At 43.2% G+C, this 20573-nt stretch overlaps 1 protein-coding gene across 2 annotated transcripts; it reads left to right on the forward strand.

Moving 5' to 3' along the window:
• The first annotated feature begins 3911 nt into the window (after positions 1-3911).
• On the forward strand, positions 3912-19402 carry LOC143000859 (growth factor receptor-bound protein 10-like). Of its 2 annotated transcripts, XM_076150317.1 has the most exons (14): positions 3913-4271; positions 4302-4354; positions 6068-6224; positions 10554-10669; positions 10991-11065; positions 12970-13107; positions 13309-13419; positions 13772-13870; positions 14003-14080; positions 14232-14348; positions 14511-14580; positions 14693-14780; positions 15028-15121; positions 15727-19402. In XM_076150317.1, the coding sequence occupies exons 2-14, from the start codon at positions 4310-4312 to the stop codon at positions 15871-15873; spliced, it is 1335 nt and encodes a 444-aa protein (XP_076006432.1). In that variant the 5' UTR covers positions 3913-4271; positions 4302-4309; the 3' UTR covers positions 15874-19402. The 2 variants fall into 2 exon arrangements, with proteins under 2 accessions (XP_076006433.1, XP_076006432.1); XM_076150318.1 differs by having other exon boundaries at positions 3912-4354; positions 14514-14580.
• Positions 19403-20573: the final 1171 nt, after the last annotated feature.

The raw sequence follows: 20573 nt of genomic DNA on the forward strand, positions 1-20573 counted from the left end.
TTTTTGTAAAAAAATAACATAACTCTGAATTTTATTGGGAAGCGTTGGCTATTTAGAATATATAAGACACAAATACAATTACAAGCAGAGGGGGAAGATTTGTGTAGCTTACCCTCTTTCAATTGGCTGTTTGAGTCGATGTTCCAGGCCTGTATTCAAGATATTGCAATGCTTTAGTTTAACATTTTCCTCATTGCCCATAAACTCATTCATTCAAATTTCTATTTTCTAATTAAATTCATTGTAATGCAATCATTTTCACATTAAATGTGTTGCATAGAGAAGCAGATTCCCCCTCCCCTGCAAAACACATCTATTATTACTAATCTCTACATAAGTGGGCGGTGTGATATTTGAGCTGTAACAGGTACTTTTTTTTTTCCCGAATGACGCCTGGCAGGCAAAGCTCCCCCCCTTTCTCAACACTCAGGCCATACATAATTAATTGTAGGGTTATTGTGGGCCAGTTGCAAAGGAGGCAAATTTGTACACAGCCGGAGGACTCAAATTTAGGCAAGAAAGTGTGTGTGTGTGTGTGTGTGTGTGTGTGTGTGTGAGGGAGAGGGAGAGAACTGGGAGGAATTTCCTTAAATGTTCCAGGAAAAGCTGACATGAAGTAATGTCTGACATCGGGGTTACATTTGCATATGAATATGTGGTGTGACAAGACAGTGGAGACAGCTGCTCTAAATAATGCATTCATTTTTTTCCCCTGGTTCTTGAGGCTATGATGAAAGGACGGGATTGTTAAATAAAACTGCTGTTTTGCCAGCGACGCCCATTTGCATTCCACTGCTGTTCATCCCACAGGTATCTTTCTTAACTAGGTTGCCTTTCAGTGTTGCCCGTCAGCCCCATCAAAACGTTACCCACATGTAATGGGTCCTAATGTGTGTGTGCAGGCTTGTATGGCTAATAGACTTTAAGAATTGTAATCTGCTTTGGTAACTCCTTTCTGATGTAATGGCTCGTAATGGGCACATAATGCCAGGGGAACTATATTTAGAACAGCAGCCAATTCTCAAAGTGGTGTGTGTGTGTTTGCACAGGGCATGTTCTCGTGCAGTTAATATTCTCTTTGTTTGCTTCTGTCTAGATGAGTGTGTATGTGTGTGTGCGTGTAAGAATGGGTGGCAAGCTGGGATGAGAGGGAGGGATTGTGTGTGTGCACACGCGCATTCCTTTTGTGACGCCGCAATGTGTACGTGTACAGCAGGTGCACATCTGACTGTGTGTGTGCCTGTGTGGCCTGCAGCTCTCAGTCTCTCCTTGGAGGATTACATCACAGGGCAGTTATCAGACCTGAGTCATCAGAGAGGGCGAGAGGCTCTGCTCTGCTCTGCTCTGCTCTGCTCTGCTCTGCTCCTCTGTCTAAATGAGGACACAGTTGAAAGCCTAAGAAGATAAAAAGACAGCCATTCTGTCTCCCCCCCCACCAGCTATACCACTTTGCCTTTGTTTCTCTTTCACTTCCTTTCCTGCCTTCTTCTCCCTTCTCCTCCCCTCCTCTCTTTTCTTTCCCTTTAAGACAGACTAAGAAATGGAGTAGGTCGGTTGTAACGTGACAGTCCTGTCATCTTAGTCCGCTCTCTCTCACTCCCTCCACTCACCAGGCTGTCTCATGCTGCAGTCACGCTACGAGATAAGATTTCCCGGACAAATTGTTTTAGATTTAGTCCGGTCTGGTTGCCTGTGAAAGCATCCCCGGACAGAAACTGAAAACGGAACATTGCTTTCCTTCAGACTGAGCACTGGAGTCATGCACACCATCAGCTGATTGGTATCAGCTGACTCTTTACAGTCACAATCAAAGGCGCCGATGAGGCTCTCACTTTTCTCATCATTAATGCAACAATCTGCCTATACGTGTTCCCTTGTGCTTGGTGTTCTAGTTCGTCGTCACCATATGTACAATCACACATCCACACAGATCCACTGACTAATCTAAGTTCTCAAAAATTATTAAGGACGGGTTGGTCAGGATTTGTTGAGGTGTTGGGATTTAATCTGGGATTTCAGTGTCAAGATTAAAAAAAAGATGTGTTTTGCAATAGTTATTATTATAGTTATTAGTCCATGTTAAGTTAGTGGAGCTAGGACAGATTCTTCTGACCAAATTATGGCAAAAATGTGGATAATCACACACACAAGCCTTATTTGAATGGGACATCTGACATGAATTTGTTACACATGGAACCTGTTTTCATATGATAAATCCCAATGCATGTGGTTTTGGATCCCATCATGTGATGTGTTTCATTGAATGATTGCCCTCCACCTGTGCTGAATGTGAAGGGGATTTTTAGCCAACCTGAGAGGCTGAGGCTCATTTCCTGTAAGCCATATATAAATCCAGCTCAGTGCCGCCAACCTGTTTTGCAGCACGCGTGATGTGGGGCTTTCCCTTCTGGCTGACTAACCGTGACGTAGAGTGAGGGTGTGTGTGTGTGTGTGTGTGTGTCGTGATCCGTGTGCATACGTGTGTGTACGTGAGCCAAGTGGAAAGGAGGGGGCGGTTTGGGAGAGACAGCTGTGCAGGCTAGATATGTAGTTAACAGTAGGAAGCATTCATACGACACATTCTACTGTGGTGTGTCACCAGACAGCGTCTCTGTCTCATTTGCCTCTGCTTCCCACTCCTTTTCCCCTCACTTCTCACGTCTGTCTGTCCGTCTCCTTCTTCTCCCTGTCCCACACACGCCCACATACGTGCCCGCGTGCATGTATGATCATTGACACGCTTGCACACACACACACATTTCTTTCTCTGCCCTCCCCCAACCCCTTATTGTAAAAGAAGTTGTAGCTCTTTGACAGCTACCACTTTAACCACCATTTCCTCCTCCTTTTTCTGTGGAACTGTGCTTATTCCTGAATTACACCTCACCCAAACGCACAAACACACACACACCCTCCCTTCCTCTGAAAAAGCAGGGTTGGTTGGGGGGGTGGGGGGAGAAATAGCTTCAAGGACAACGTGAAGCTGTTCTCGCTTCTCTCAGACGGGGTGTGTCGAGGCTTTTGTCCTTCTGATGCCGTATTAAATATCGGAGTTAAAAAGAGAAGTGGGGGGGCGGAGTGGGGATTTTGTACGCGAGTCGGTGTGTATTGCAGCGGCAAGTGTGTTTGCAAATGTTTTTGTTCTTTGGAGAGAAAGAATGTTGGCACAAAGCGAGACACCAAGAGAGGAGGAGAAGGTCAGAGTGCTCAAGTGCTGCTCCAGGTTTGTTTCATTTCATTCGCCCTGTAATGAGTCTTGTTACTGCTGTTGGAGGCAGGCAGCTCTGACTCGAGAGTTCAAAGTTAAACCACAGGGGGGGAGGGGTGGAGGCAGAGAGAGAGAGAGAGAGAGAGAGAAAGAGAAAGAAGGAGGGAAAGGAGACAAGTCGGCTTTTGAAACTTAAAGATTTGAGGTAAGAAAAGTGACAAACTTTTTTTTTTTTTACCCCCTTCCTTTTCCCTTTCTTCCTCCTCCTCCTCACAGCCCCACACCCTTCTTAAATGAACCTCTCGTTTCAAGCTCTGAAAACCCCCGAAGTGGAGAGCTTGCAAGAGGTCTGAAAAAGTTGGCTGTCTGTGCATGACTGTGCGTCTCTCTACGTGTGTGTGTGTGTGTGTGTGTGTGTGTGTGTGTGTGTGTGTGTGTGTCTCCTGAGTCTGTGTCTACTGAGTGTGTGTGTACCTCTGAGAGTGTGTGTGCAAGAGAGAGAGTGAGTGTGTGTTCATGAGTGTGTGTGTGTGTGTGCTCCTAGGACTGTGTGGGAATGATTACATCAGCCTGCTGCAGCCTTATGATTGGTCGGTGAGCGTGTGGTTTGATTCAGTGTGCCTTGGAGCCCGTGGCTGAGGCTGTAACCCTTTGCGAGAGAGAGGGAGGGATAGAGTGAGAGAGAGGGAGGGAGGGAGTGAGGGAGAGGAACACAGAGAGCAAAAGAGAGAGAGAAAGAAAGAAAGATAGTTGTCAGACTCAGCCGGCACTGGAACCACTGTTACTGTACCTGCTGCCATCTGATTGCGCTCTGTCTCTGTGTGTCTGTCCTCTGAGCTGTAGGACCGCTGGCTTCGGGTCACACACACAGTTTTTTAAGACTAGTAAAGCTGAAGGACGAGTCCACAGGCTATGTGACAGGTAGCTTCAACTGGAACTGTCAACTGCCGGCATCCCAATTTGTATCAGTCTTTCTTTCTGAGGGAAAAGAGACGACGGAACAGCCTGATTTTTCTGTTTAGTGACTGTCGGGGGGTGTGTGTGTGTGTGTGTGTGTGTGTGTGTGTGTGTGTGTGTGTATATGTGTGGGGAGCTCCAAAAATGCCTTCGTGTTCCCCGGACTGCTGCCTATTGCGGGCCGTGGAGGTAAGACTGCTCTCTTTCTGTGTCGCTTGTCTCTCCCTCTGTCTCGGCTGCCATCCACCTCTCCTCTCTTCTCTCCTTTGCTTTAAGACCACATTTTTGTCTCATTTAGCCACAGGAGAGGGGAGAGGAGACTGTGGGGACGGACAAATACCTAAACGGTCGGGGACTATTTCTCTTTCTCCAAAATCTGAAGAGTCAAATATGTCAGCAGCTATGAATGGCCGAGGCTTCTCTCGCTTTTCCTTTTCTCTTTTTGGATGGACACGGTGCTCCAGGCCTTGATACTGTGCAAACCCTGCTGCTGCTGCTGTTGTGAGCTCAAACAGAAATGCTTTGTTATGACATATCCTGTGGGAAGTGTGCATACATTACATGTGTAGGCTTACTTGGTCAGATGCCTCTGTAGGGTAACAAGGCTGGATTCCTCCAGACTCTGAACAGACTGGATTTCTGTACAGGTTAAGTAGTCGGCTTTATCTTCCTCTGTGGGCCATTAAAGCTGTATCCTGTGGATGTCACTACATGGATTCCTTGTGAAATGTCGGACTATTTAGGTTTAATCGATATACTTGGACACACGAGTGCTGTTTTTCATTTTTAAAGAAAGTATTTTTCCTAATTGTTTGCCCCGGTTGTCCTCTTGGGGGGGAAATGCAGCAAGTTAGACTCACTATTGTATTTTAATGTCCTGTGAAGGGGAAGAACTAACATACAGTACATCTATCTCTATGTATATACTGTATGTGCGTGTGTGTGTATATACATGCGTACATGCATGCAATATATCTTTTGGATTGTTGGTACTGAAGAACATAGATATCTGATCAGTGCCTTTGTGCATTGTTGTTCTATATCAACATTATAACCCTGCGACCTACACAGATTGATGCTGCATCGCTATTTTATTCGTGTGGATTGTCACGTATCACGGAAGGCAGAATTGAAACAGGTGTTATGCATGGATTTGAAAAAAGATAATCAATTATGCAACCAAAAGCACATTCAGTCTGAAACTCAATACGTCCACAGCCTGATGACTGATTCACATTTAGCACATTTACTCATGGAAAACACAACTTGCATGTTTTATGCAGCGATACCGTGCAAACATTCCAAAGAAACGTATGCAAGGTATCTGTACATGAAATATACATTTGCAACTATAACTGGAAGCAGCACTTAAGCTGTAATATCCGTTTGGCATAGGCAGTAATGCTTTGTGCTCGCTGGTCCAGATGCTTGTAAGACGCCGCTGTATATTTTCTTAGCTATATATTACACCAACAAGTTGATTTAAGAAAAGCTTGGCTGTGATTTCCAACACCACAATTGCTACATTGTGTTAACCGTCTCTTCTTTTCTATTGTGCTATAATTACAGGCCTGTGTAGGCAATAGCATATGGGGCGCTATATGATAGGTGCTATGCTTGTGTTGTGAAGAAAATTGCCGGCTTTACCCTCCCAATGGGCTGAGTTTTCAAAATTAGTTTGTGTTAAATAACTTAATTGCATGGGATTTTCATGACAATCCACATTTAAACCATCTCAGCAGATTCATCCTTTACACTTAAATGTCTTATTCCTCCGTCATTCTTCTTGAGTTATTTTGAGAAAACGTCCTGAATAACTGAAACAACTCATTCCTAGTTTATCAAACAACCTTCATATTCATGTGTCATCATAACTGAATCCTTTTCTTTCTCTTCTCATAGATTGTGAAGATCTTCAGTGAGGACGGCATGGGTAAAGTGGTAGAGATCCCGGCTGACATGACGGCCAGAGACCTGTGCCAGCTCCTGGTTTATAAAAGCCATTGTGTGGACGACAACAGTTGGGCACTTGTTGAACACCACCCACTGTTGGGGCTGGGTAAGTGGCAATACCCTGCAGGCCCAAACTACTTCACATGCACATAAAACCATACACTGCAATAGGCACACACACACTTGCCCATGCAAAAACCCACGGGCCTTTGGTTAGCCTGATACATGCAATACATTCGCTGACACACAGGTGCATTCACGTGAATGCATGCCTGCATCCTCATGCAGACAGACGGTTTGGGCACATTTTGTCACGCAGGCATGTACATGAATGCATGCACATACTGTACTACACAGTGTACGCACTCACAGAGAAATAATGTCCAGTGATCTGGCATGGTGGCTGCGTGAAAGGTTGCAGATCAGACGAGGCAGGGTAATGCTATCTCATGGAAAATTGAGACAGACATGCACACTGAGCTTCTTGTCATTGAAGAATATGTAGGTTAAGCGTATCGATCGGTTTGTTAGGGGAACATACAGTGATGGACACCGTCCCTGTACTCCACATGAAGTCCCCCTTGCTTTATGGCCTGATAATTAATCAATGAGGAGACAGTTATAGATTAAGAACAATCAGTTGGAACTTATCTGAGCTGCATGTCTGCATGTTGGCGGCGAAACATTGGCTTCTCCACGACAGATGGAAGAATGGGGGTTGATTCTGTCGGTAAGAAGAAAGAGTGAGAGGAGCAAAGGGTTTTGTAGTCGTGTGCCACATGTAAGTAGGTATGAATCTTTACCTGGGACACTTATTAAAGCTGAATAGAACAACATTTGTCTGTTTAGTGTGATGATTGATTATTATTAAAGCTCAAAGAATATGTATTAACATTGAGACGGAAGACATGAGGCTTGTCAGTTGGTGGTTCATGCAGTGGATGGACTAAGAAAGTGTGTCAGAGGCTGGAGGTTACTGGCCCCGCACAAATAACCCCAGCAAAACACACTTTGGGGTTATTCTTTGCTCGTGTGCTCATGTCACTGCAAGTCGAGGCGGTGACAGTTACATAAAGGGCAGCAAGTGGCAGCCAGCAGATGAGGAGCTGAGGAGAAGGTGATGAGTGAAGGTTATGGATTGGAAGATGGATAGCGACGTAACTGATGAACACTGAACCGAAACCTTTGCCAGCTTCTGCTCCCCGCAGTCACACAGATGGTGTAAAGTTATCGATCCACCACTATAAATGACACACCGGGGTGAAGAGTGCACGTGATGGATGATTGATGACGATCTTAAAAGGGCATATTTCACACCGGAGACTCTCTTGGTTCAGGAGTGGTAATACAGCCTACACCAGCCTCCCCAAAATAGAAGCCCTCCTTGCACCAAAGCAGAGACCTATCGGACTAACGCAGTGTGAGAAAGTAAGTTATGTATGGAGACGAGCGCGTCCAGGTCAGTCAAGTGTCACGTTTTAGTTTGGCTGTAATAATTAGGGAGCACATCTTACTTTAGATCTCAATGACACAAGTGTTGAGTTGCAACTCAGTATTTGACATACTTGAGCCAAAGAGGCTGTAAAACGATATTCCAAAAAGGTACGGCAGTTGATGAGAGCGTTTCAACCTGTTGATATATGAAGAAGAAGAAGAAGAAAGGTGATCGTGCTTTGGATTTGTGTCGGCCTCATTTTGTGTTAGACTTTACTGTATGGCAGTGAGCTTGGAAAGCTGTGGCCAGCTGAACGTTACAAAACCCAGCCTCCCCCTGAGGAGAGGGCGATTATAAAGCACTTATGGAAGACAAGTTAGGCCTGTGCTCTGTGCTCATGTCTGTACAATTTAAACAGATGTGGGAGAGAAGGGGGTGTAGTTTTATACATAACACTGTGCCCTGTAGCAAAGCACAGCAATGCAGACGCGGCCTACCAAGACATATGCCTAACAAAGTCTCTTTTAATTGACATTTAATTTAGTTGTTTTTTTACTAAGAATGAAGTTGTGGCTGTAGAAATTACAAAGCTGCAAAGTGGAGCTTTTGGACCTGAGCTTCAAAGATTTTCTACAGGTTTCCGCATATCGCTAACATAATGTTTCCTCATCCATCACGATCTGATTACATTTCTCATCAGTCGTGCCAGCACAATGCTGCCAAATGCAGTTTGTTGTGAATGACATCATGTTTGGCTGCGAGAGGCTTTATTCTATTATAGCACTTGACCTGTGCAGCGACTGTGTTCTTTTCAGGTCTGGAATAACTACTTGTCGTATTTTATGTTTAGCAGTTTCAGTAAATGAGATGTGATAAAGCAGCATGGTGCTTATTCCGAAAATTGATGGGTTGCGCTTCTGTCACTGGCGAACCGGTTTGTGGCTGTGTGTTTCTGCAGCTGCGCGTGTGTGTGTATGTGAGAATGGGCGCCTGTATACAGTACAGACTGCATACATAGGGTAGACACAGTAATGCAGCAAATTACATGATATAATGGGTTAATATGAGGGTCAATGTTAGTTTCCTGCACTGTATTGGTCAGCCTTGAATGTGGAACTCCGGTGTCTGTGAGCGGCATGATTTTTGTGGTGGCTTCCCCAGACTGCATCATAACTAACCTGTGTTGTTTTCCTGATATGGTAGTTTTCGTTTAGGTTATTTTGTGTAGTCTCACGTACAGTATATCTTCCGTGTCAACATTAGAGTGGGTGTCTCCTTCTATGCAATGTGTATGTCTGCCTGCCTGTCTGTCTGTGTTGTTTTAGTGCATTGGTGCACATGCTTTGGCCGAGAATGTGGAGTCTGTATAGATTAGTCACTCAAAATAAATCCAAATTTCACTTTACTATACTTTGCTACACTTGTAGGTGTGTGGATTTGTGTACAAATGTACTGCATGTCCACTGTCAAAATATATTAGAATATATATTCTCGCCCAGTGGTTAAGTAGTTTGAAGCAGCTCTACATCTGGAGTTCATGCGCAGAGTCATTTTTCAGCACGGGATGTGGAAGTGTATGAGATCACTGCTTATGTCTCTGGTGTGTGCATGTTTAATGACTGCACTTCACATATACAGTATGCACTGTTACACTTCATGTGTGCACAAGTGGTTTGGTGGTTGACCAGAATAGAAGTCTCAGAGAGACCTGAACAATGGTGTGTTTGAAAAGAGCCGCTGTTCCCGCACAGAGCCGCCCACTCTTAATACACCACTGAATGGGATGAGATGGCCCTTTCAGATAAACGGCATTGACCCCTGCTTGTCAGGCTTCAAAGGTTAATAGCTATGGGACAGTGAGGTAGTGAGGCTGGGGTGAGTCACTGTCACAGGCGTGAGTGATTCATCAGCGGGCGACAGAATGAAATGGGAAGAAAATTAAGAGTCGTGACAGTGAGGAAGAGATCGTGACAGAGAGATAAAGAGGAGGGGAGAGCGAGCCCCGAGATTCTTACTGCAACCTGGTCTCCGCTTTACATAAAGGGTGTGTCATAATGGCATCTTCTACTAAAAAGAATATTTAGGTGAGAAAATGTACATTTGCTTTGTAGAGAAAGTGTCGGTCATTAAAACGAGCAAAGAAAGGACTTCCACTGCTGCGGAGTCATCACAGAGGACATAAATCACCAGACCCTGACCTCATCCATAGAGGGTCACACTCTGGTCACACTAAATCTTTTATTCTAATCCATAGGGAGAGACGCTTAATGACGGTGTGCTTAGTTGCATACACTGAAGAAGGCTTTATCTTTGTGACTCTGGTGGACACTCCGGCATGGGATTTCCATCAGTCAAAGCTGGTTTAGTGAGCACAACCCACTGAAACCAGTCTGCATTCACACACGTACACATCCACACTCGCAGGCGTTTAGACAGGCCAGAATAAAGAATGTGGTGACGATGTAGGGTTTGTTTGACTCATTTTCAACTTCATCATGCGTCATGTACTCGGCATTTAACGACTTATTTTTCTTGAAATGTGAGAGATGATCAACAAGGTGGTGAGATAACTCCACTTATCCCCACCATTTATTGTGTGGGTATAAAAGAGATCATAAGTAAACTATTGAAAGTTTATTTTGTTTAGCAACAGATGAAATAATGTCATTTTTGTGCTTGTTCTAAGCTTCTGCAGGACTTAATGTCTAATTCTAACACTTTCAACAGTATGCCGTCTAGTTGTATTTGTCGATCCTTTGTGATTCTTTCTTATGAATAAATGTGTCACATACTGCACCGAGGGTCACGCTGTTATTATGAAAATAAGAAGGATTTAGTTACATTTCTGTTTTTTACTAGGTCACAGACATGTATTACTTTTCCGTGTCTAATATGTTTTTTATTATGTTAGTTCTGAATGAATCACTTGTAGTTGTGAAGAGAATGAAAGCATTGACCTGTCTGTGTCCTCTTGTCCCTCCCCGCCCCGTCTCCCCCCAGAACGCTGTCTAGAAGACCATGAGCTGGTGGTTCAGGTCCAGGCCACTATGAATAGCGACGGCCGATTCCTCTTCAGGAAGAACTATGCCAAATATGAATTCTTCAGAAATCCCCTGGTAATGGCTTTAACAGAACATTTCTCATCCCTCTCAACTGTATGTTTGCACCTGTAGACTGTAAAAATGCACCTCTGGCTGTACAGTATTTGCCAGCTTTAGGCTTCGCAGGTCACCAGTTTAATTTCCAGAACATTTGATGTGAACGCCCTCACAAAGTTTCTCTCTGTCTTTGTTTTATTTGTCAGTGACATGTCACGACAGTGACGCCAATAATGAGTCTCGCCTGTCACCTGTTCCTGTCACGATTTCCTAACCCACAGTTGACTAATATTCAGTTCCTCAATGCTTCTCCCACTTTTTTTTTATTTCTTCCACTAGACATTTTTCCCAGAACACATGGTTGCATGGTGCCAGGAAACCAATGGTACAATTCCACCGTCTCAGCTCCTGCAGGTACACACAGCGCGCCAGCACACACTTGAACAGACATGCATGCATGCAAAGTCATACACACGCTTCTGTGTTTATTTTTCTCCCCTTCCTGACATGCACGCACCGTGTTTTACTTCGGAGCCACAACCCGTGACACAATGTACAGTCGAGCTGACATACCTCACCCCTGACCCTTAGACAGTGTGTCTCGTCAGAGCCTGCAGTAATAACTACTGTTGATCTCCTGTTGACACGCGACTGTCTTGGCACACAAACCACAAGCCTGACATGTATGATGGGTGGAATTAGTCAGAAATAGAACATGCCTCCTGTGTGTTTGCTCAGCATGAACTCACACGTGTCACGCGACTTAGACACCTTGGGCTGTGTACTGATGTGAAGGTTGGAAAAAAATGGCCTGTGATGAGACAGACAGAAAGATTTGAAGGAGCTTTGGTCTGAATGGATGGAGGGTTTGCACGCAGTCTGGCTCTCCTCTGTATCATGTAATGGAGCTGTGAGAGGCACAACCACAAGCGGAATCCATCCCTTCATCCTTGCCACTCACAGAATGCTTTTAACTCTTCTGCTGAGCATACAGATCTTATTCTGTTATGCTCCACATAGTCGAGTCAATAGAGGAGCGAACCAGAATTGTGTCAGGAATCCAGTGTTTGGCTCATTTTAAACCTCCTTTTTTTCTTAATTTAGATCTTTGCAAACAGTCCCACCACTGACTAAGCCAGACACACATTCTACACCGAGCTGGAGCAGGTGTTGGCCATATTCACTATTATGCACTATTACAGCTTCTTGAATGAATGTTGCGTGTGACTGCATTCCACTAAATTTAGGAAAATCTTCATGCGTGAGGCCCGTTGGAGGCAGTTTCCAAAACACGGGGGAAACATGTGCTTTAAATATTGGAGAGCGCTCTGGAACAGTTTACCTTCCAGCCACAAGCCACAGATTCCAAATCAGCTCTAATAACTTAACCTGCCACTTGGCCGTGTGATATTTCTGTGAAACATGAAGACCACAATCTCCAAACGTGTACTTGTGTGACAGCTCAAACCAGCCGAAACAAGCACGTTATTAATAGTGTACTTCAGACGCCCGTGAGACGATTTAGGCTTTATGAGTACCCAGCAGGAATGCGCTGTATGTTGAGTCAACACGTATGTATTTGTCATGGTAGACTAACATTGCATAAGAGGCTTGGGGGTTTGTTTTCTCTCCTCTGTGTTTAAATGAGAAGACTAATGACAGGCCACGCTCAAAGCACAAATATGCATATACGGTACATATGCATATGCCAGTGTCAGGAGTCTGTCGGCCCTCATCTTGCATCGATGCGCTACGCCCTGTAATTTCTCAGACAGCAGCCCAGTGCCTGCCCGGCCTCCTCGCGTCTAATATGGTTTCTATGAATCCCGGCTGCTTTTCATTAGCGCTATCAGCTGTTGGTCTCTCGTCGGGCGTGAGGAGCACTGGATGACAGCGTTACCGCCACAAACGGGTGTCCGTTACAGCTTTCACTGTCTGATTGTGAAACCGGTAACAGAATCCCCGGTTTGCAGTTTTAAGGGCTTCAGATGTTTGCCACCGCAGTTCTGCTGAGCTTAAAGAACCTTGATGCTGACTAAGCCCAGGCGGAGAATGGAATATCCACACTGTCTACACTGAGCGACTGAGCGAATTTGAAACTCTGTGCGCTGAGCTTTTGAATATACAAGGCAAGAGATCAAACCAAGAGATCTTATATTGGTGTTTGGGATTATTCCATCTGTCGTCCAATTCCTACATCCTGCAAACCTCGGAGATTACTGCTGTTGGTTTTAGAATGTCTGTAGTTTAGTCGGATTACAGTGATTGGATATTGTACGAAAACGCAGCTTTTCACTCTTCCACACTCCCTCCTGCAGAACTTCCTAGCATCCAGTAGCTGTCCAGAGATCCAGGGTTATCTGTACGTGAAGGAAGTGGGCAGGAAGTCATGGAAGAAGGTCCTGATGTTCCTGCGGCGCTCTGGACTCTACTGTTCTACAAAAGGAACCTCAAAGGTAACAGCAATTTCACTTTTTTTAAATGTATCTCATATATACAGTATCACTCTTCATGTCATCTGTGTGCATGTTGTCATAGGACTAACAGGAGGCTAGTAGGACTAAGGTCCCATTATAGTTGGCTGATGGTCCTTGCCTGTGTTCACCTCCAGGCTGTGTTTGCTCTGTGAGGTCCTGATTTATTATTTCCCTCTCCAGGAACCCAGACATCTACAGTTATTAGCAGACCTAGAAGACAGCAACATCTTCACTGTCACCACGGGCAAAAAGCAACACGCTGCACCCACAGAATACGAGTTCTGCATCAAGGTGAGACGACAAACATAAGATGAGAAGCTAAAGAACTGCACTAATCATTTATTGATGTATGTATATAAATATGAGACAGACAGATATGGACAGTAAGGTAACGGCAGGCCCTCATGACATTGCAGTGACATCCCGTGCAGCTCTCTATCTCGTGAGAAGAGTGCCGGGATGAACGATGTAAAATGAAAGCTCGGGGCGATTTGAAACAGGTTCTGCTTTATTACTGTTGGCTGTGTGTTCCAGACTGTAATCAGCCAGTGTAGACGGTGACACTGATGGTATTTGGGCATGTTGATGTTTTATAGGCGACATTTTATTATCTGGATTCTAACTGAAAAATGTTGATTGGTAGCCCAATAAAGGCCGAGGGGAGATGAAGGAGTTGAGGATTCTCTGTGCAGAGGATGAACAGAGCAGAAGCTGTTGGATGACGGCCTTCCGACTTTTTAAGGTACATGCAGAAACTCATATTTTGTGCAGTTAGGATCACATGGCAACAAAATGTAAAAATTCTGTTTAATTTTTTTGCATCATCAAAGAATTTGCTGGTTTTGACTGACAGATATCTACATTTTCTTCACAGTACGGGATTGTATTGTACCAGAATTATAAGATTCCTCAACAAAGGAAGACTTTACTTTCACATTTCTCGGCACCTGTGGTAAGTTTCCCTTTTTAAAATTCAGCTCAAACGTCTCTAAGCAAACTTGCCTATGTTCTTATTCAGCATAAATGCATCTGCTGCTGCTGCTCCTTCTTGGCACTTCTCAGTTGTCCACAATTCGATGTTGTGTCTCTCTGTCGCCCCCTAGCGTAGTGTGTCGGAGAACTCCCTCGTCGCAATGGATTTCTCAGGGAGGATAGGCAGGGTGATTGACAACCCTGTGGAAGCTCAGAGTGCAGCCATGGAGGAGGGACATGCATGGAGGGTGAGACACTGGCTCAGTTATATGTTCCCATCTCAATGTTGCAAAGAAAAGGCAATGGTCAGTCACTTAAACTATCGATTAGACAGAAGTACAAACTGTCATCTGTATGCCGGATCATGAACTAATCTGTCTTGTGTCTTCTCTGTGTGCCGTCCCTCTCAGAAGAGGAGTCAGCGAATGAACACGCTGGGCTCCCACAGTCCGCTACACCACCACTCCTCACTAAGCTCAGGTAAACGATGACACGCACCACGCTTGGAAACTTCACGCTAGGTTTCTGTCACAATCGCAACCCTTTCTGTTTCAATGGCCTGACGGTGTTTCCTCACCCTTTTGCGGTGCAGTTATCCATATAGCTCAGCTGTGGTTCCACGGCAGGATAACGAGAGAAGAGTCTCATCGCATTATCCACCAGCAGGGACAAGTGGACGGGTAAGAATCGCTGCAGAATTCCTAATTTGTAGTTAAGAAGACTGAAATATCTGACAGGATGTGAATGTGTCCTGTGCATCGATGATTCTGGATCATAAGTCCAGTCCCATTCATTCATAGTACAATGTGTTTTCCTCTATAGTGTACCTCACATTCTACTCTACTGCATCCATGACCGTTTGATGTTCTGTATGGTTTGTTTTCTTTATTTAATCTCAGATTGTCTTTCCTCCCTCTTCTTACACAGGTTGTTTCTGCTGAGAGTCAGTCAGAGTAACCCCAAGGCGTTTGTGCTCACATTGTGCCATCACCAGAAAATCAAACATTTCAAGATAGTACCGGTATGTAACTTGGTTTTGTTTTGTTTTTTTTAACTGACGTTCTGGATGCCATAAAGACAGCCAACATTGATTAGCTGCATATTTTCCTCATCTCGCCACTTCCACATCCGATTTAGCGAATCAATCAATAGTTACTTGGTCAGGAGTAGGTAAATCAGGTGTACCCAGGGTGAGCAGGGAGAGATGGAAAACATGTGGCGATGTGTTAGTTGAGGACCAGGACAAGCATGTGCCCTCTGAGTACATATTCCATGCTTCTTCCCATTATTGCTTTTCCACTCCAAATGTTTTTAGATAGATTTCCTACTCGTGCAGCAAACATTTCAGCATGTCATGTAGTTGACGTGACAGCTGTTAAAAAGCGTTGGTCTTATGAGATGTGTTAATGACATACAGCCTACAATAAGCAGTGACATCTGTTTTGGAAAGGAGTGTTTTAGATTGTCAAATTAAAAGGATACTGGAAAAAAATGGCACCAAAGTACATAGGAAATCAATCAAAAATGTAAGTTCTATAAAACATGGTGATACATTTGTGTGTCTCATTTTCTCCCCGTCTTCTCTTTTCTTTTCTGCTATTGCTTGTGACTGTTTGACGTTTGAAGTGTGAAGAGGACGGCCAAGCCTTCTTCAGCCTTGATGACGGCGCCACCAAATTCACTGACCTGATTCAGCTGGTGGAGTTCTACCAGCTCAACAGAGGAGTGCTGCCTTGTAAACTCAGACATCCGTGCACCATCGTGGCCTTATGACACCCGATCATCTGACTCCCATCACTAGACCTGACTCTGCCTAAAACAAAACAGAAAGAACCTTTCTCTCGGTCAGCCCTTTTTTTGTTTTTTAATCTTTCTGAGAAGCTGGTGAATTAACTCTCTTGTTGTCGTTTTTTATACTGTCGTGAGTCTGCCGGAGACATGCCGACTTGTTTGGATTCGTTGGGTTTACTGCTCATCGGCACGGATTCTGGGATTATGGCGGCCGGAGTCAGATGCACAACTCGCTCACAAAGTTCCTGGGACGAGAAGAGAGAAGCTTAAAGGAAAATGAACACCAATGTTTGTGTCAGTGCTGTCGCGGAAATCGTCTTGTTACCCATAGTCATCAATAAGCTTAGACTCAGTGACCCTCAAGGTTTTACGAGTACAGTTTCTCACATATCAAGTGTAGACTGATCTTCAACTGGACAATCAGTAGGACAGGTCCGGCTTCCATGTGGACCACTCTGCTCTCTAGACCGGTAGTCTTGTCCGTCATCGAACGTCCTCAAAGAACATAAGACGGAGGGTTGATTGTCTTTCTTTTGCACTCATCAAACTGGGAGTTGCCTTTGACGGTGCACGACTCGTCTGCCGTCACATTGCTGAACTGTGCCACCGCCACCCTACAGTGTCAAAGGCGTGCAAGGACATGTCGGAATTAACCATTGATGGGATTTGAAGGCACCAGAAAAAGGGTTTCTGGGACATCAGAAGTTCTTGTTCAACCTCTTTTTCTGGAGGAAACGGCTGAGGAAAAATTAAAAATGCTATTTTAACTGTTTGTTTTTTTCATGATGGACAATACAGGATCTGTGTTGTTCTCACAGAAATGTATTTGCTCATCTCTGACCACACAGGGTTTGTTTTTTTCACTGAACCATGCATTGCAGATACGTATTATCACCAATATTCTCTTTAATAATGTTTTTAAAAGTTTATCTTCTTTTTTCTGGACATTTGTAGCTGATTGAATTCACCTAGGCTACAATAAAGTGATTCTGCAATTGTAACTCTTCTATTGCACGCTCCCTCAAGTATTCGTTTCTACAGTATGGTTATTTACAGTATGGGTCATCTGCCCATGCAATTGCCACAAAATAAATAAGCATTAAATCAAACCATGGGGTTATTCAGGGTGAAACGAGTAATAAAGCTGAACGACTTTTGTGACCAGGTACACATTCTTGCAATTGTTGAGCTTAAAACCTGAAAGGAAACCAGTTTATTTTTGTGTGGCAATTGGGAAGTGCAGCTGGTTGAAGTAGAGCAGCTGGTTGAAGTAGATGTGTTTCACTGAGCAACACAAGCAAAGGCATAGCGCTCTCTGCTGGATAAGATTAAGTGGCACACACGAGAGCTCTTCTTTTTTTTTTTTTTCTGTCTTTCACCTCAACACAGCACAGGGAAGGATAACCACTAGCAATTCCTTCACACCATAGTCAACAAATCAAAGGAAACCAAATCTATTGTCTCTGTTCAGAAAGATTAAGGAAGCCTGGCCCAGTGTGGGAGCGCATGGAGAACATTGTTGAAAGGAAACGGAAACTTTTTACCCATGACTTTCTGTCCTGGTTCCACAAGTTGCCCCCTTTCCTGTGAAAGCTCCTCAGGCCTGCACTGGCTTAAACGTGGCTTGGAATGCGGATCATAGTTCTCCTGATCCTGCGCCGGCTCCACACCTGTAGTAGACTTTCTGCAATACATTCCATATAATGCGGCCTTTTCTTCCCGGAAGTACTTGTGAACATACAATACAACTCAAACACCTACTGCCTACTGCATGCACCTCTTCCTTTACAATATTATCATTTTAAGCAATGGAAACCACGCTGACAAAAAACAGCTCCAACAGGAGGAAGCTGCTACTGTGGAAGAAATGTTAAAGGAGGAGAAACATGTTGACGTTACGCATCAGAGTATTATAAAGTAAAGACAGCTTGCCTTTTGTCCTTGCATCTGGGGCATTTTTCAGAGGACGAGAGGCAAGACTCATGACTTTTTGTCCTAGACACAACAAAATTAGATTTAAAAAAAGGTAACCTATTGCCAGCCTAGATCAAACAAAGACTTGATGGATTTGTGATATGGCCACGTCTGGGATGAAGCTCCTGTAATTATCCATGTTGGAGGAACGTTTTGTCAATGTGTCCCAAACTGACATGGATCAAATTGCTACGTTTTAGTATTGATTGATCAATCGTGTCTGACAGAATAGAACAAAAATCCCCTGCCATCTTATGGGAATGTCCAAATTCATCGAGAGGGTCTTGGCTTTGAATATATCCGAGGACTAGTCTTGAAATTCACAAATTGCAAACTTGAAAGTTTAATTTTGTCTTTGTTTTGGAGATTTCCCTGTTTTATGACACCAGCCAGCAGATGAGTATAAATGTATTTACCTGTGATGTATCGTCACGGAAGAGCCATCATTTTATTTTTAATGTTTTACTGTAACTACAGGTTGTCTTAAGCTATATTGATCAACTGAGATACAAATAGCCACACTATATAGACACTCTGTGCATGGTCACCATTATTTAACTAAGATGCAATGACTCAATCATTTTTAAAGTATTGTTTCAGCAAAATGTATTTATTTATCTGGACGTGATTACTTGAACATTTTTGATTTTTCTCAGCGCTGTTCTGTACCATTCTCTTTGATCATTATCATGAAATGACCAGTGTGATTTAATGTAATGACATAGCATCTATTGATGTATTTTGCTTTTCTTTATTTGTTTTTTCAAGTTTGATCATTTGAAAAATAATTTCGTCAACATTTGTCATGAAAATGTTCTAAAGCACATTGGTGAGCTCATGTTTAAGTTGTCATTCCAGTAAATGGCAGATGAAATGTTATGAAATGGAAAAACAAACATACCTGGGTTTCCCAAAGCATCAATTATGACTTTTTTTTTATTAAAGTATTATTACATTCATCCAGATTCTTTAAAACACTTTATTTTAGTAATTACAATCTCCAATTCTTTCTTTGCCACCGTTTTCACTAAAAGTCTAAATGCCTTGACGAGAGAGAGTCCTAGAAATGTACCTTTAGGGAAAAATATTACTTTCAAGATATACGTCTACACAGAAAATCTTCAGGCATACACACACAGTGTATCTCCACAAAGTCCGCTGTACAAATTTAGACCCTTCAAACTGTAATGCACAGAGATTCATAATTCCATGTAATAGCAGTGCGACATTGTTACCTGGGTTACTGGTCTCTATAAATACCGCATCAACATCTTTTTAACAGAATGAAGAAACTTAATTTAGTAAGTAGTTTTTTCTTCATTTGCAAGAATGTAGAATTTTTAATTTGTAGGCATTTTGTAATGTAATGATCACACTGATATATGATATGTGGATATCTGCAGGAAGCTTGATCATAAAATTCATAAAGTCAATGAGTAGACGCTGAAAGTCATCATAAGCTGTTGGGATGTCACTAAATTGTTGATGCTAGCTAGTTTAAAAAAAAAAAAACACTCCCTTGAGATTCCAGTTCAGACCACAGACTCTGCACTCATCCTCCAAGCCCCACAATTCCTTTCCTTCTGACTAGTGAATGGTAGCAGATGTGAACAAGTGAGGTGCGGTCACTTGCACGTTTGAGTATGTATTTGCAGATTATCACATCTGCAGCGTCTTACTTATGGAGTAATGATTGGGGCATTTGGGCATTCACACTTGTCACTTGCCTCAGGGTTGACTTGGGGCAATGGCAAACTACTGGCCGGTCAGATCCAGTCTATCTGAGGGTTTTGCGGTCTGTTGTTTATTTGACAAATGTCCTAAAGCAAGCTGGATGGTGATGTGAGAGACAGCAGACTCGTTGTCAGTTTGGTGCCAACGATGACTCCCATTTCTCTACACATTTACATTCATGTACGTCATTGAGATTCACACACCCACTTACATTTTAAAAACTATTTGATGACATTTGACAAAGTAAATTAGCCCCGACCCTGCAAGTATGGAAAGATCGATACGTCACCTTTTGTTAATTTTCATTACAATGTCACAATGCAAGATACCGTGGCTGTACAAATGAGTAAAGTAAAACTATATCTATATATAAAATATAAACTATTAAGTATTTCAGGGAATGCAAAAAAGAAAACGGTAACATGTTATCTCTTTTTGTAAGAGAAAGCTTCTGTATTCATAATGTGCTTTGCTTCAATCTGTAAATATTTGAATGGCTTATAAATCTTAATTGGAACCTTTTCAGGTATTTTTGTACAAATAAGGGACTGATATATTCTGTTTTGTAATTACAATAAAACATTAATGCATTGCTATAAAACAAGTATGTTGTTGTCCGGTCATTGAGGAATGTTTTTAAGGAAGACACTAATTAAAGAAAGTAGCACAGTGCTGACTGAATATTTCACTAACCAGGTGTACATGTGTTCATCAATGAGGATCAATAAAGTCAGTTAAGTGTAATGTGGGGAGCAAGGAAATACCCATACTCCACGGGGGTGTCAAACATATGGCCTGCAGGCCAAAACTGGCCCGCTAAAAGGTCCAATCCGGCTGTTGGGAAAACTTTGCGAAGTGTGAAAATTGTAAGACATTTACAGCAAATTTTCAATAAAAGAAACTGCTATTCCTAATTTGTCCACTGGGCTCACACTTAATTAATTAAGAATATCGAACGAGGGGGAAAAGAGAGA

The sequence above is a fragment of the Genypterus blacodes genome, unplaced genomic scaffold (assembly GCF_046128005.1).
Source record: "Genypterus blacodes isolate CSIRO-AG114 ecotype Tasmania unplaced genomic scaffold, CSIRO-AGI_Gbla_v1 ptg000052l_1, whole genome shotgun sequence".
Taxonomy (NCBI): Eukaryota; Metazoa; Chordata; class Actinopteri; order Ophidiiformes; family Ophidiidae; genus Genypterus; species Genypterus blacodes.